Here is a 16831-nt window from a genome sequence, read left to right as displayed (position 1 = left end):
CTACGCATAGGAGATGGAGGGGGGACATGCTGCTGCTTCCGGGAGCCGCACGGAGCGGGGCAAGCACCCAACCCCACTCCCCGGCTGGAGCATTGCTCTCCATAACAGGTTCTCAGACACTACGGTGACAGGGGCCTTATAAGAGGATTATATCAGATCTTCAGTGAAAGAAGCTTGTTTTCATACCACTCGAGAAGTATATTCCGACACTATATAAAGTCAGCTAATGAAAACACGCAGCCCACCTACTCCCAACTGAGGTTGGGACCCTACAGTGAGCTCCACGTGGGAGATGTTCTGCTAAAAAAAAACCTGTCCTGGGACCCCTTTTTGAGAAGTCTGTACATGCCCAAACTCAAACTTGGGAGAGCAAAGAGAAAATAAAAAGAATTCAGACATGAAAAATGGGACCAAGGAGAGGGGGGGAAATGCTCATAGCAGAATAGGCTAGTGTTTCATTTAGTCAACTATGTGGCCTACAGATGAGGAGGAGTGAAGACGGGGGGGCGGGGGAACAGGATGCTGTTGTACCTTGTAAACTTGAAAGAGCTAATTTCTCAGCACTAGAAATATGAGATGGGGTCAACAAAAAAACCTGACAAAAAGAGAGGAAACTGAGGGAAAAGTAAATGAGCAGAAAAGGAAACAAATGGAAAACCATGATGGAAACAGAATTTAGATTAGTGAAAGTTTCCTTTGTACAAACGCCTACATGTGATGTTATTCTTTGGAAAGCATCCTACAGCTCTTAATCTGAGAGGAAAAAAAGGAAAAGTCAATATTAGCAAGCTAGTGCTATTTAGCCTGGAGTCAAATGGTTTCCTGTTGTTCCTCTTGGGCACTGCAGATTAATGGCTAAAGTGGGTGTCTGTTAGCCACAGGCAGTTGCAGGGACATTAAAAACCTAAAATGATAACAGTCCAAAAGGCTGAGGGTTGTGTATTAGTTAGGCTCCAAAAACTGGTTTTAAAATGGAGACAGCAAGTATCTGTTTACAATGACAATGCTATGGGATGAAAGCTTCACAGAAGTAAATTAATCATGTATGTGCAAGGCATGTTTTGCTTTGTCTTTGGCATTTGGCCAAAGGAAAGCTATCATAATTAAGGAGTTTAAAAGCAAAAACAAGATAAACCATATATATAAAGATGATAATTTAAAAAAATCTAATTCACTATATTCGTTTTTGATAAGGATATCATACTACATAGCTGCAATAGCAAAAAATCTTATCAAAATATTTTCCCATTAAAATTTAGTATTTAAAAAACCTGTTTTTAATGTTCTTCTATCTAGCATCATTTCAGGAGACAAGAACCAAAAATCCTGCACATTTTACCTTCATGCTTTGTTCAAATACATTCATTCAATGAGAGGTTTGTTGAATAAGGTCTGGTGTTTGGATTTTAAGATGTTGCACTTTGGGCTGCAGTTGCATGAGAATTCTGGAAATCAGGCACTAGCACAAAGTGAAACTGACCTAAAAGCAAGTGTAAACCAAGCGATTTTGACACTTTATTCCCACTGTCTAAAATTAAAAGTGTAAACTTCATAAATTAGATGTTTTAAAAATTCATTATTAATCTTAGGTATTTAGTAACACAGGTCAGGAAGCTTTTTAAAAAGCAAACAATTTTTAACCTGACAATTTACCTAGGAATTACTTTGTGGAAGTTCTATGGCCTGTGTTATACAGGAGGTCAGATTAGATGATCACAATGGTCCCATTTGGTTTAGAATTGATGAATCTCTACAAGAAAAATGATTAGCCAGATAATCCACAATATTGGATCCTGACTACATTCTAGAATTAAATTTTAGTGTTTTGTGAAAACTGGAATAGTTGTGCAGCCCTTTTGGTGCCTCCTTCTATTTTTAAAATAGCATGCTACAACGCCAATCTCCATGTTTAAGGTTGAAAGAATGACGTAAGTCTATGTTTACATGTTAGTTTTCTAGATTCAAAAAGTCAAGACAAATAAAAAAAAGTTACAATGGCCTCACATAATTCAGTGTAAATATACTTTAGGAACATGGATAATTACCAGTATATTGTTTTTAAACTCCTTTAATGTCAATACAAGGTATTCTTCACTTCTTGTCCCAAGCAGCTGTGCATGTGCTATTAAGCAGTTGCTAGGTTTCAGGTGACTACATTCAGTACTAGCCAAAATATTCTCTTTACAAAGAGTTCTTACAATCAATGAAATTTATAAGAGCTTTGATATCCTAAAACGAGCCAAATCCTACAAAAGCTTATCACATGTATGCAATTTTGGCTTCAGCAGGAGACAGGTCTTTACAGGATCAAGCCTAACAATGGAACTCTCATATCAAAACAAATTAATAAGCCATCTAGTCTGTTATCAGGGACAACAGCCAATACTCAATGCTTCAGATGAAAGCATTCCAACACCATAATGCATCTAATTATGTAATACCATTGGATACTCTGGCTCATTGACCCCAGCTGCTGGTGAGCTTGTGCCATAAAGTATTATAGCCTTTATTTTTTTTAGGCTAGACAGAGTAAGTGTAAATGCTATCCCTATTTATATAGATGCCTAATCCTTTTTAGGATTTACAACACTATATTCTACCGCAGTGTATTCCTTTAGGTTAGTTACACATTGCATTAAAAATATGTTTGCCCATTTAAATTTTTTGCCTTTTTCATATTGAATTCCCCCCTCAGAACCTGTCAAATCACCATAAAGAGTTTCTTATGTTGTCCTTCTACATTAGGACCAGATTAATTCTCTCTGGGATTTATCTGAAAAGAGAAACCATTGAAGTGTTCGCTTCGCCACATAAAGCAATGCATTCAGTAATTTATCTGCCAATCAATGCATTTATTGCCAATCATCAACATGCCCCTTAATATCGTTTTATAGGCTGCATTATGTGCTAAACAGATTACAACAGAACATAGTGTTTACTCCCATCTGTGATTCCAGGATCTTCATATGCCACATTCCTCCCCCCATATATTTTTCAAATGACTGCTCTCACCCTTCTCCCTTGTTGCATGAGAGCTCAGCTCATCACCATCTGAGCAGTCGGACAACCTCATAAAAGGAGCATCAGTTACTGGGCAAGGGAGAAGGAGAACTGGAATGAGATGTCACGAGACCAGATCTGACACTTATTGGCAAAAAACAAGAGAGATGAGGAGGATAAACACATTACCAAGGGCAAAGCCAACTAATGCCAAATTAACGTGTCCGCAGAGGGAACAAAGACACCCACACCCACACAGAGTGGTCATGTTTGTTTTTTAAATGTCTCAAGATAGCAGTATCCAGTGGTGACTAAAATACACTTTAAGGAACAGCAAAGTGCACCTTAGTGGGATCAAATCTGCAAAGGGTGGGGGAATGTAACTTCCATCGGAGAGCTATCGGCCAATGATGTGATAACCAGTGATCTGAGAACACGGCATGATGCCCTTTTGCGCAATCCAGTCACTCCAAAAGGCAGACACCTGCCTCTAGCGCATAATAAGTCTACCCCCTGCGGGCGGTCACACTCGGGTCTAATTCCGGGGAGCTGGGTTTAGTGCAGGGCTAACGGGGGGGGGGGGGAATCTGTGGCTTTTGATTTACAGGGGGTCAGACGAGAGGATCTGGTGCTGCCTTCTGGCATGAAGCCCTCCCCCCCCAGCCACGCGCGCACCCCCGGCAGCCCCCTCCTCCTCCTCAGCCACGCGCGCACCCCCGGCAGCCCCCCGTCCTCAGCCACGCGCGCACCCCCCCAGCCACGCGCGCACCCCGGCAGCCCCCCCCCCCTCCTCAGCCACGCGCGCACCCCCGGCAGCCCCCCCCCCTCCTCAGCCACGCGCGCACCCCCGGCAGCCCCCCCCCCTTCAGCCACGCGCGCACCCCCGGCAGCCCCCCCCCCTTCAGCCACGCGCGCACCCCCGGCAGCCCCCCCCCCCTTCAGCCACGCGCGCACCCCCGGCAGCCCCCCCCCCTTCAGCCACGCGCGCACCCCCGGCAGCCCCCCCCCCCCCTTCAGCCACGCGCGCACCCCCGGCAGCCCCCCCCCCCTTCAGCCACGCGCGCACCCCCGGCAGCCCCCCCCTCCTCAGCCACGCGCGCACCCCCGGCAGCCCCCCCCTCCTCAGCCACGCGCGCACCCCCGGCAGCCCCCCCCTCCTCCTCAGCCACGCGCGCACCCCCGGCAGCCCCCCCCTCCTCCTCAGCCACTCGCGCACCCCCGGCAGCCCCCCCCCTCCTCCTCCTCCTCAGCCACGCGCGCACCCCCGGCAGCCCCCCCCTCCTCCTCAGCCACGCGCGCACCCCCGGCAGCCCCCCCCTCCTCCTCAGCCACGCGCGCACCCCCGGCAGCCCCCCCCCTCCTCCTCCTCCTCAGCCACGCGCGCACCCCCGGCAGCCCCCCCCTCCTCCTCCTCAGCCACGCGCGCACCCGGCTCAGCCCCGGCCGCTCCCGGGCAGGGCACACGCCCGCAGACACCCCCGCCCATCGGGTACCCACCTTGTCCCAGCTGAGCCATTGCCCCACCGCCCTGTCCAGCTGCGCGTCCCCGGTGCTGCGGGCGATGAGCAGGTTGGAGTTGACATCCCCGTCCCCCATGGCGGCGGCGGCGGATCGCACGAGCGGCGGACTCTGGGAATCACCTGCCGGCGCCCAGCCCGGCCAAGGGCATCGCCCGGGAAGTGGGGGCGCTGCTCGGTGCCTCAGCCGGGGACGAGGCGGCGATGGCGCAGGGACAGGGACCCGGACCCCGGCGCGAGCCGGGCACTGCGGAGCGGGGCGTTGTGCGGGCGCGGGGACAGACCCCACCCAGTGCAGTCACCGGCCCTCACGCGCCCTCCCGCCGCCAGGCTGCGTCGCCTCAGGGTAACGGTCCCTCCGCGGCAACAACACCAGCCGCAGCCCCGCCCCTTCGCCGGCCCCGCCCCCAACAGTCGCCGCAGCCGCGTTCCAGGCCACGCCCACCCAGAGCCAGCGGCACCATCCCGGCACGCGCGCTCCTGGCCCCGCGCCCCGCCCGCCTCCGACTCCGGCCGGCGCTGCTGCGTGCCCGTCCCTGTACTGCCCCTCTCGCGCTGCCCCACGGGAAACGTAGTTCTCCCTCCCTTCGCGGGTCGAGATGTGGGAGGAGAATCGGGAGAGTAAGGGACTCCAGTTCCCGGCAGTCCCTGCTCTCTCTCGCGGAGTTGGACGCCGCCAGTGTTTAGGCGGGCAGGGCTGACCCACTGTGGGTGCCCACCAAGTGTTCCCCTCTTGGTCAGAGACCATCTCACGCAGCCATGGCCCTCTCCGGCTCCCAGTGACGCTAATGGCAAACCCCACCTTGATGGCAGCAGGATGGGAACTAGTGAATCATAGAATCTCAGGGGTGGAAGGGACCTCAGGAGCCAGCTAGTCCAACCCCTGCTCAGAGCACGACCAATCCCAACTAAATCAAGTGCACACACCAGCAATGATGTGCAGCCACCTCTGGGGCAGGGAGCAGCTGCTGAGCACTAGCCAAGCGTTTAGGACAGGAAGTGCAGGTCACAGAGCAGCTGAGTGGGCTCAGCGCTTGGCAGGCAGGATTCCAAGAGCCCATCCCACTTAAGAAGGAAAGCAGAAGGGTTTGCCATAAGTAAAGCATAGCTGTTCTTCTCACAAGCATGCCTGCCCAGCAGGTGCCCTGAGCCTGGGTATCGAGGTGTGTGTCTAGGGGGGGATATAATAGAGGTCTATGAAATCACAAATGATGTTGAGAAAGTGAATAGGAAAGTTATTTACCCCTTGGCATAACACAAGAACCAGGGGTCACCCAATGAAGTTAATAGGCAGCAGGTTTAAAACTAACAGAAGGAAGTACTTCATACAATGCACAGTCCAAACGTGGAACTCATCAGGGGAGGTTGTGAAAGCCAAAAGAATAGTGAATCAGGTTCAAAAAAGAATTAGATAAATTTCTGGAGAATAGAGCCTTCGATGGCTATTAGCCAAAATAGTCAGGGATGTAACCCCACGCTGTGGGTATTCCTAAACCTTCAACTGTCAGAAGCTGGGACTGGACAATGGGTTGGATCACTTGATAAATTGCCCTGTTCTGTTCATTACTTTTGGACCATCCGGCACCAGCAACTGTTGGAAGACAAGTATCAGAGGGGTAGCCGTGTTAGTCTGAATCTGTAAAAAGCAACAGAGGGTCCTGTGGCACCTTTGAGACTAACAGAAGTATTGGGAGCATAAGCTTTCGTGGGTAAGAACCTCACTTCTTCAGATGCAAGTCATGTTGGAAGACAGGATACAGGACCATGGGTGTGACCCAGTAGGTCATTCTTATGTCCGGAAAAGCCACATCTATGAGCAAAGAAAATCCTCTCCAATTGCTTCATCATTCCTTCCTTTTATGTTGGCTCAGAACACTTAGTAGCCAGTTGCTAGCTAAGGAAAATGAGCATTTATTGCCAGTTACACTGTCATCTGTTCTACTTGCAAATCCCTAGAACAGCTCTATGATCCAAATAGACTGTTCTCAGCCGCCTCCCAGCAAGTGAGGAAAAAGCCCTTCATCTAAGGAATAAACCCTTTGTTCAGCAGCATTTCCAGCTGTGCCTCAGCTGGAGTTAAACCACCACAAAAAGAAAAGTATAACTGATGTCCCCTCCACCCCCCGCTCAGGTTGAATTTGCTCACATGCCCTATCAATTCCCCACTACGCCATTGTAGTGATCACATCTCTGCAGCACATCCTTGCTTCTGTTTCCATAGCGATAGGAGGCACTGACTGCAGAGAAATGTGATGGTTTCAGTCTCTGGCCAAACCATCAGTGCAGGAGGCGGCGATTGAGGTTTATGAGCTGTGCAGGGAAACAAAAGCCTGACCGGTAATGTCAGTCTAGGGACTGGTTGAAATCAAGGGAGATAAAAAAGAACGGGGATATCACAGTTGTGGGTGTAAGAAATTCATGGGGGGGAGCTAGAGAATGAGAGGAGTAGGGAGGAGAGACAATGGAGGGATGCAGTGTGGGTGGAAGAAGAAGGGAACAGGACCAAAGAAATGTGGGAGACAACTCAAATGGGAGGCAGGCAGCTTCAGTTAAATAATATGTACCAGGATAACAACAGAAGCTATTTAAAAGCTTGAGATATAGGAGGGAGCTATTCTAATTTTACAGTGGTTTGGACCAGTCTCAAGGATTTTGAGTCAGCTTCCTGAGACACCCTGTTTTCTGGCTGCTGGATACAACTGATTCCCATTCAAGGCAATGAATGTGGCAACAGAGTCAGGCCGGAGGATTTTGGTCAGCTGAAGTTATAAATCCTGGGGGAAGCTACCACACACACCCTACAACTAACTTGACAACAGTTAGGCTGCTGGTGTGCTGAGAACATTGCCTGTCATTCTGACTTCTTGTGCTCCTCATCTGTTTATATCTGTCTGTTGTCTCTTGGTTTGTACTTAGACTGTAAGCTCCTTGGGGCAGGGACCGTCTATTTGTTCTGCCTAGTACAACGGGGCCGTGGTATATGACTCGGGTTCCAAGATGCTACAATAATATAAATAATAATAATAAAACATACCACTGTAGGAAACTCCAGAAATCTAGACCGTCCCTTTCCCGTGATGTCTTGCTCACAGAGCTTGGGGTGACATGCCTGCATGTGACAATCACCTGGAAAGCAGAATGTCATTTATAAATAAAACAACTCAATGGAAGAGGAAAACTCCTGCTTTATTTTTATTTGCTCTGTGGACATCCGGGTCTCACAGCACTTACCCACAGCACTGGCCACAACATCTAGGGTCATGTCTGGAACTCCTGGGAGCCGTCCAAGTGTCTCCAATACTAGAATATGGCCCTTGGCGTTGTTAATGGAGCAATGGTTTCTTTTTCGAGAGCTTTGGATGTGAAGTACCATGCACAGTTTGAGGCTCGCTGGTAGAAAAGAGATGAAAGCCATCTGGAGGGACTCCAAACCAGGGCAATAAAATAAAAGGCTTTCAGGCTGTAGCGCTTGGAAGGGATTAAGGGGATTTTATATATTCATCCTAGAGAAAAGAAGACAATGTGGGATATGACAACTGGCCCGATATATGTCAGGGTTAATAGCACCAAAAGGGGGAGGAATTGCTGAAGCTGGTTAAGAGGAGTAGTGCAAAGAAGCTATCCTAAGGCTAGATTGCATCTGTCCCTGTGTAGATGTGCAAGAGAGACAGAGGATGTAGGATTTAAACTGTCTGGCTTGCCCTCCATAGGGGCCAGACACAATCACAGTCCTTGCACTCAAATAGGACGCGGGCTGCCTCAGGCTAGTGACCACATTGGTATTAGCCTCCCCAAGCAGGAAAGAGATGGCCCCTGATCCTTCTCCACGCTAGCCAGGGACTGACCCCTTTCAGGGCAGAGCGTATGCTGCACCTTGTAAAAAGGTGTAATAGAGGCAGCCTGGAAGCCCTGGAAGAATTATTCTTATAAGAGGGGGAGGGGTCAGCCAGAGGGGACTGGTGCTGCCCCAAAAGGGTGATGCTGGTCAAGTAGGGTGGCCGAGGGGGCTGGGATTATGCTGAGTCAGTATATCTCTGCTACAGCCTCCACCAATGGAGCTTCAGCAATAGGAATACCCCCTGCCCCTCCCCACAGACACTTCCCCTAGTGTGGTGGGTGAGGTCAGTGGTGCAGAGAGATGCAACTGACTCTCATTTTAACCCAGTGCTGCAAACTCTCATGGTTTTAGCTGGAAAAAGTGAACGCTAAATGCTCAGAAACCAAAAGGCAAGTAAAAAGAACCCAGCTTTTATTATTTTTGTAAATTTGATGATTTTTAACCTAATCTTACAATTTTTGGAGTCCGACACATGGTTCTGAATGTTGGAGATTGGCAATACGATAAACTTGTAGAGCTGAATCAAGCTATGAGGGGAAAATGTAACAGTAAAGTCCATTGTCCAATGGGACAATTAACTGAGAAAGGCCAAGGAAGCAACATCCCTAGAGACAAACATGAACAGACTAATTGGTGTGAAAAGGTATGTACAGCCTGCCTGGGTAGTTGGGAAAGTAAAGGTTCATTGACTCTCTGTCCCAGAGCAGAATATACAGCTGCCAACTCTCATTCACCAGGAATTGCCAAGGAGCAAAGCCACTGTAAAAAGAGTGTGTGTGACCTCTTGCTTTCTGTGGGTTTGGATCACTCTGGTACCAGGCACCCTATTGCTAGCTACTCTGATGAAAAGGGAGACTGGCCGGCTGAAAGGAGCCTTGTATGGATGTTCAGCACCTCTAAAGCTTCTCCTTCCACTTGGTGGCAAGTGGCTTGCATTTTCACAATAGGAGGATGTGAGGTCTGGCCTTGTTGTCATGAAGCTAGGAGTGGCCATGGTGTGTAGCGTAATGACAGCTGCAAAGAGGTGGGTGACCATCGTTTAGGCCAAAAAAAGTTTTGTTTTAAAATGCAGAGAAAATAATATCTTTGAAAAATGAAAGCTAACATATCATTTAAAATAATAAACTTCAGGATTTGCAAGTATATGATCTAGTGAACAAGCGCTTACTGCTGTTCCTCAGTCAATGGGAATTTTATCTTGACTTCAGTGGGACTACAATTAGGCCAAAAGGTAGCAGTATCATATAACTAACCATTCTGAATAGTGATGCATCATTTTTTAAGTTTTTAAAATGTATTTTACTTTTCGATAAGTGTAATACATATTAACAACACAGTGATACGGTCGTTAGTCAAAATTCAGTGGTACATGCAAAATCAGTTAGTGTAATCCAGGAAATCATTATTATGGGCTGGATCCCTACATCATCTGGGGTAAATTGGGATAGCACCGTTGACTTTAATTAAGCTGCTCTGATTTACATTTACAGCTGAAAATCTGGTCCTGAATTTACTAGGTACTTTTTTTTTTTATTCTGGCCAGTGTTTTCATTATAATCCCTCTGTATATTGTTTATTCCAGATTCTTTAAATCCTATTCAGTATTGGTCTCCCATAATGTTTCCATTTACTTCCCTTCCCACCTTCAGGTTTTCTTAGCAATCAAGATCATGCAAGATAAGCACAGTGGGTCTCTTGAGAGATTACATGCCAGCAGAGTCAGCAGTACTGTACATACCCATGCCCTTGTTCTGCAGTGCTCCTTTTGTGTCTCATCATTATTTATTTAACCTGCGTGCCCCATGCTCATTCTGTGCCTCTCAGTCTACACGGTAATGATACTGTGGTAACACAGTTCCTTTCTTTGTCTCTCTAACAGTAATGTGTTTCCAGAAACCCAGTGCAGCCTTAAACCCAGACTGTAACAGCATCTCAGCCAAATGACTAGCATGCTGCAGAGAGGACTGATGTCACTTGGTTTCTGAATGAAGCTTCCAATCTGATCTGGGGTCAGATCATCTGTGCTTTGTCTCAATGAACCAGCAAAGGCCTGGAGGGTGCATCACAAACAAAAGGAAGAGGCAGGGAAATGTGAAGGACTCTATAGTAATGGGCAGAGGGATTAGGAAACAGCTTTAGAATTCTGCAGTTTAATTCTGATGGGCTATTGATGTCAGCCTAGCACTAATCCTGCCCCCATACTGCAGCTAATGACAAAATACCCACTGACTTTGCTGAAAGCAGGATTGGGACCTAAATACACAGATCCAACTGAATATATGAGGGCCTGTTTGAATCCACCAGTTAATATTCTGCCACCAGATTGCAAGGAAGGTTGGGATGATTTCCCGGCCTGTGAGTCAGTCGCATCTGCTTTCTAGATACTGGTAATCACCCTGCCAGAGAGGATGTCTCCTGACAGCTCATACCAATACGTCTCAGGAGAACTGGGGTTTTTTGCTTTTTGCTTAACACCGTGAGTTACATTCTGCTCTCGCGTAGAGACCTGCAACCCTGCCAGCAACAGAATGTGACCTTGACTCCTCAGGTTAAAGGAAGTTAGGATTCAGGATCTCCCTGCCTCCTAATCCTGTGCTCTAACCATTAGAGTAAATTGCATTTGATAGGTTAGTGTGACTGAGTATTTAATCTAGGCTTTAATCAGTGGCCGCATACGTGGACTAGAAGTATTTACAGGGAGCTAAATAGTGCAGTAGGCTAGTGTGCTAGCCTGTCACCTCTGGAGACCTGAAAGAAGACTTGGTTTAGGTCACAAATGAGTCACACTCTTACTAGCAACGTAGTTCTTAATGGCCATTTTGTCCACATCACAAATACCACACAGTTCAGCATGAGGCCCAGTCTCTGCTGAAGAGGCCTAGGAGTGGAATGGCAGGGGGAGGGGTAATGTAGGTTATATGACTGAGGTGCATAGACAGAGCAAGGTGGAGATTCAGAGTTGGTTGTTGTAGATCATGGCACAATGATGTGGAAAGGTGACACAATACCTTTTTCCTTCCTGCTCCGTTTATCTTCTTCCCCTCACTCTTTGCACTGGGCCTTTTGTCAGACTGCCCCTGTGCACAGAGCAGTCTCCTTGGATTCATCTGACTAGAAATCTCTTTCCTTCTGCAAATTCCCCCTTAAAACCCAGCTCGCCACATAATCCCTCCCATCTCCTTGTCATCACCAATAACCCTCACACCCTCCCTCACCTGAATTGTTGCCCAATGTCTTCCCCTCTCCCAGGGCAATCAGATGGGGTGGAGAGGCAGAAGCCACTCCCTCCTGGGATTCCCCGCAATCCCCCACTTATGGGAAGTGTTCTGGGTTCCATAGCCAGGCTCCTCTTTTTGTCACTGGAGGAGATGAGGTAAAGGAGAAAAGAAACCACCCAGGTGGTAAGAGATTCACATAGAGGAGTGTATGAGGGGGCAGAGCTGCACCGCTGGAATGGTGGCAATGCATAATGGCTTGGAACCAAATACTTTCCCTCACTGCCCAAGTCAAGAGGGGCAAGAAAGGCCGCTGAGAAGGCACACTCAGCTTCAGCATAGCCACTCCATGCAGCGACTCCCTGGGGAAGCCTGCTCCACTAAGTATCTTTAACAGCTTTAGATGCCAGAAGGAATGCTCTGTCAGGCATTTCCAGCGTCACTGGTTTCCCAGTGCAGGCTATTGCATGGACAAGCTTCTGGCAATATTACGCACCGCAGGGCGGGGGAGACACCACTTACATACAGGCATAGAAAGCTTAGTTTTCATAATTATAATTTCCATCATGCATTTAGAAACACTTTGACAGCCCTGGCTGTGATGTGGCTTGACCAGATTAGTGCAAGATTGTGCCCTAGATTATAGGGGGGTCAGTGGAAGGTGAGGAGAAGGACCAAGGGCCTGGAAAAACTCTCATATGAAGACAGATTGAAAACACTGGGCTTGGTACCTTAGAAAGGAGACTACTATGAGTGGGCATGATAAAAGTCTATTAAACAATGAATGGCCTAGTGAAGGTAGATCAGGAACTCCTTTCCCCTATCTCCATAACACAAGGACAAGGGGACATTCCACGAAATTAAAAGATGGGAAATCTAAAGCTGATAAAAGGAAACACTTTTGCACACACTGTGTAATTAGACCCTGGAACTCCTTGGCACAGGAAGTCATTGAGGCCAAGAACTTAACAGGATTCAAAAAAGGATTGGACATTTATATGGATAACAAGAATAGCCAGAGTTATCTTGATTAATAATAATTTTTGGAGGGGATAGCAAACTTCACGATTCAGGGTTTAAAGCAATCTCTATTAGAGACCAAGACAAGGCCTAATTTGGGTAGGGCCCTACCAAATTCACAGGCCATTATTGTCAATTGCATGGTCATAGGATTTTAAAAATCGTAAATTTCATTATTTCAGCTATTTAAATCTGAAATTTCATGGGGTTATAATTGTACAGGTCCTGACCCCAAAAGGATTTGTTGGGGGGGGGGCTTGCAAGGTTATTGTAGTGGGACTGTGGTACTGCTACTCTTATTTCTGCACTGCTGCTGGCGGCGGCGTTGTCTTCAGAGCTGGGCAGCTGGAGAGCAGCGGCTGCTGGCCACGAGCCTAGCTCTGAAGGCAGAGCTGCTGCCAGCAGCAGCACAGATGAAAGTGTGGCAGGGTATGGTATTGCCACCCTTACTTCTGTGCTGCTGCTGTCAGAGGTCAACAGCCGCCGCTCTCCATCCATCCAGCTCTAAAGGCAGCGCAGAAGCAAGGGTGGCAATACCACGACCCCTCTAAAATAACCTTGTGACCCCTCTGCAACTCCCTTTTTGGCAGGACCCCCAATTTGAGAAACGCTACTCTTCCCCCATGGAAACTGTAGACAAGCTGCAGGAGTAGAAAGAGAATGCAGACAGAAGTCCAGCAACAGAGTGGGGGCTATCCAGTTTATTGCACTCAATGCAGCATGTATGATTACCTGCCCTATGGCTGGTGGCATATGTGTGCATTTGGTGCAAGGAGCTCCTGGCTCCTGGCCCTCAGAGACCGTGTACGGGCTTTGGAGACCAGAGTGGCTGAACTGGAGGAACTAAGGGAGACAGAGAAGTACATAGATGAGACTTTCCAGGACACAGTAGAACAGTCCCGTCCCTCCCCACCCCGGTCTGACAGCCTCTGTGCTGTTGAGGAAGATGAAAGTCTCAGGGAAGGAGAACGTTCAACTGGAGCAGAGGGAAACGATCCCTCCTTCCAGATGATGTCGTGATATCCTCTCGCACTGAGGATACCTCTCCAGGGAAGGGAACTTCAGTTATTAGGAAAAGACCGGTAATAGTAACGCAGGATTCGATCATTAGAAACATAGATAGCTGGGTTTGCGATGACCGGGAGAACCGCATGGTGACTTGCCTGCCTGATGCGAAGGTTGCGGATCTCTCGAGACATCTAGATAGACTTATGTGTGGTGCTGGGGAGGAGATGGTGGTCGTGGTACATGTAGGTACCAGTGACATAGGGAAGAATAGGAGAGAAGTCCTGGAGGCCAAATTTAGGCTGCTAGTGTAAGAGATTGAAGTCCAGGACCTCCATTGTAGCATTCTCTGAAATGCTTTCAGTTCCATGTGCAGGGCCAGTTAGACAGGCAGAACTGCAGGGTCTCAATGAGTGGATGAGATGATGGTATAGGGAGGGGAGGTTTAGATTTTTTAGGAACTGGGGAAACTTTTGGGAAAGGGGGAGCCAATACAGGAAGGATGGGTTCCACCTAAACCAAAATGAAACCAGATTGCTGGCACTTAGTTTAAAAACTGCTCTATGACCTTTTTAATTTTAAGGGCTGGGGAAAAGCCGACAGGTGTGGAAGAGCACATGGTTCGGACAGAGACATTCCTTAGGGTAGGATCTATTAATGGAGATTCTCTATGTCTTAGTAAGGAGGAGAAGATGGAAGATGATAAAATACAGGTAGGATCTGATGAGAAACAGTCAATTAAAAAAGAGTCCCATTCAATGACATCATGTAATGGCAGACAGCTAAAAAATGACAGTTTTTTTAAAGTCCTTATATACAAATGCTAGAAGTCTAAATAATAAGATGGGTGAACTGGAGTGCCTCGTGCATGAGGATAGTGATATAACAGGCATCACAGAAACAGGAATAAGGATAATCAATGGGACACAGTAATACCAGGATACAAAATATATCAGAAGGACAGAACAGGTCGTGCTGGTTAGGGTGTGGCACTATATATGAAAGGAAGCTTAGTCAAATGAAGTAAAAAAAAATGAACCAAACTGTACCATAGAATCTCTTTTGGATAGAAATTCCATGCTCTAACAATAAGAATGTAGCAGTAGGGATATATTACTGACCACCTGACCAGGATGGTGATCGTGACTGAAATGCTCAGGGAGATTAGAGAGGCTATAAAAATAAAAAAACTCAATAATAATGGGGAATTTCAACTATCCCATATTGACTGGGTACATGTCACCTCAGGACTGGATGCAGAGAGAAAGTTTCTTGACACTTTAAATCACTGCTTCTTGGAGCAGCTAGTCCTGGCACCCAGAAGAGGAGAGGCAATTCTTGATTTAGTCCTAAGTGGAGCACAGGACCTGGTCCAAGAGGTGAATATAGTTGGACCTCTTGGTAATAGTGACCATAATATAATTAAATGTAACATCCCTTTGGCGGGGAAAATACCACAGCATCCCAACACGGTAGCATTGAATTTCAGAAAAGGGCACTACACAAAAATGAAGAAGTTAATTAAACAGAAATTAAAAGGTGCAGGGCCAAAAGTGAAATCACTGCAAGCTGCATGGAAACATTTTAAAGACACCATAATAGAGGCTCAACTTAAATGTATGCCCCAAATTAAAAAACATACTAAGAGAACCAAAAAAGTTCCACCGTGGCTAAACAACAAAGTAAAAGAAGCAGTGAGAGGCAACAAGACATCCTTTAAAAAGTGGAAGTTAAATCCTAGTGAGAAAAATAGAAAGATGTATAAACTCTGTCAAGTGAAGTGTCAAAATATAATTAGGAAGCCAAAAAAGAATTTGAAGAACAGCTAGACAAAGACTCAAAAAGTAATAGCAAAAAAAAAATTTTTTTAAGTACATCAGAAGCAGGAAGCCTGCTAAACAATCAGTGGGGCCACTGGACGATCGAGGTGCTAAAGGAGCACTCAAGGACGATAAGGCCATTGCGGAGAAACTAAATGAATTCTTTGCATCGGTCTTCACGGCTGAGGATGTGAGGGAGATTCCCAATCCTGAGCCATTCTTTTTAGGTGACAAATCTGAGGAACTGTCCCAGATTGATGTGTCAATAGAGGAGGTTTTGGAACAAATTGATAAATTAAACAGTAATAAGTCACCAGGCCCAGATGGTATCACCCAAGAGTTCTGAAGGAACTCAAATGTGAATTTTCAGAACTACTAACTGTAGTCTGTAACCTAGCATTTAAATCAGCTTCTGTACCAGATGACTGGAGGATAGCTAATGGACGCCAATTTTTAAAAAGGGCTTCAGAGGTGATCCCGGCAATTAGAGGCCAGGAAGCCTGACTTCAGTACTTGGCAAACTGGTTGAAACTCTAGTAAAGAACAGAGTTGTCAGACACACAGATGAACATAATTTGTTGGGGAAGAGTCAACATGATTTTGGAGTCTTTCCAGTTACTTCAATGGGCCTTGAATCAGGCCCTCCAGGGCTCTTGCAGAGTAATTTACTACTTAATGTAGTAAATTCATGTGACAGATGTAGTAGAGGGTGGCATAATTGGGCTCTTTGTGAGGATAGGAGATGATGAAAGCCCTGATATGAGCAGAAAATGATACACAAGGAAAATACATATGAAACAGAAATAAAATAATAATAATGGGCCACATCTTCAGCTTCAATGGAGCAGCACTGATCTGAAGGTATGAGTCATAATCTCCTAGGCAGGAGCATGCCTTTTTTGCAGGTGTTTGTACATTGTCTGGTACATTGAGGGGGCTACTAGACATGTCATGTCAGACATACCCATATACCTGAGTGTTGTGCCTTTCCAGCCACACACAGCAGCTGTAAACTGGTTTAACCAGCCACTTGAGGGTTCTCCGTGTGTAGGGGAACACTTGGGTCATGCAGATGGACCATGGTGGCTCCTAGTCCTATGGTTGGTGTACTGGAATAGGCTGCCTCACTAAGAACCACCCCCCGCTGGGTGAACAGGCTGATCCTCCCACAGCAGGTTTGACAGACCCCAAGTTTGTTGACCTTCCAAGCACACTGCAAGCCCCATCTGTTTTCAATTGCAGACTTATTTGCTGGAAGTGATGGTGATCAGAGGAAAGGATCTTTATGGTGAGTGCAGATTTTATTGAGACATTTACTGGATTTTTAGATCAGTCCTTTAACTAACATTGGATCAATTTGTTATTTGCTACTTTAGCTAATGTGTTTCAGTTTTGTACTCTCAGAAGTCTGAGTGC

The 16831-nt window shown here is 46.9% G+C and overlaps 1 protein-coding gene across 7 annotated transcripts in view; it reads right to left on the bottom strand.

Annotated features, from left to right (window-relative positions):
- Window positions 1–16831, bottom strand: part of PGM2L1 (phosphoglucomutase 2 like 1) — a 108903-nt gene that overhangs the window by 79045 nt on the left and 13027 nt on the right. For 3 of the 7 annotated variants that reach the window (XR_010601318.1, XR_010601328.1, XM_065596299.1), the window contains exon 1: window positions 4498–4909. The exons of 1 other annotated variant lie outside the window; for it this stretch is intronic. Coding sequence is in view for 3 of the 6 variants with exons in the window: in XM_065596299.1 (XP_065452371.1) it covers window positions 4498–4596 (99 nt within the window). In the remaining 3 variants the exon portion in view is untranslated. Of the gene's footprint in view, window positions 1–3012; window positions 3524–4497; window positions 4913–16831 lie in introns of those variants that run through there. 3 more of the 7 variants (XR_010601330.1, XM_065596308.1, XM_065596301.1) reach the window with 3 other exon arrangements.

The sequence above is a fragment of the Chrysemys picta genome, chromosome 1 (assembly GCF_011386835.1).
Source record: "Chrysemys picta bellii isolate R12L10 chromosome 1, ASM1138683v2, whole genome shotgun sequence".
NCBI classification, from domain to species: Eukaryota; Metazoa; Chordata; order Testudines; family Emydidae; genus Chrysemys; species Chrysemys picta.
This window is presented reverse-complemented; position numbering and strand designations above follow the sequence as displayed.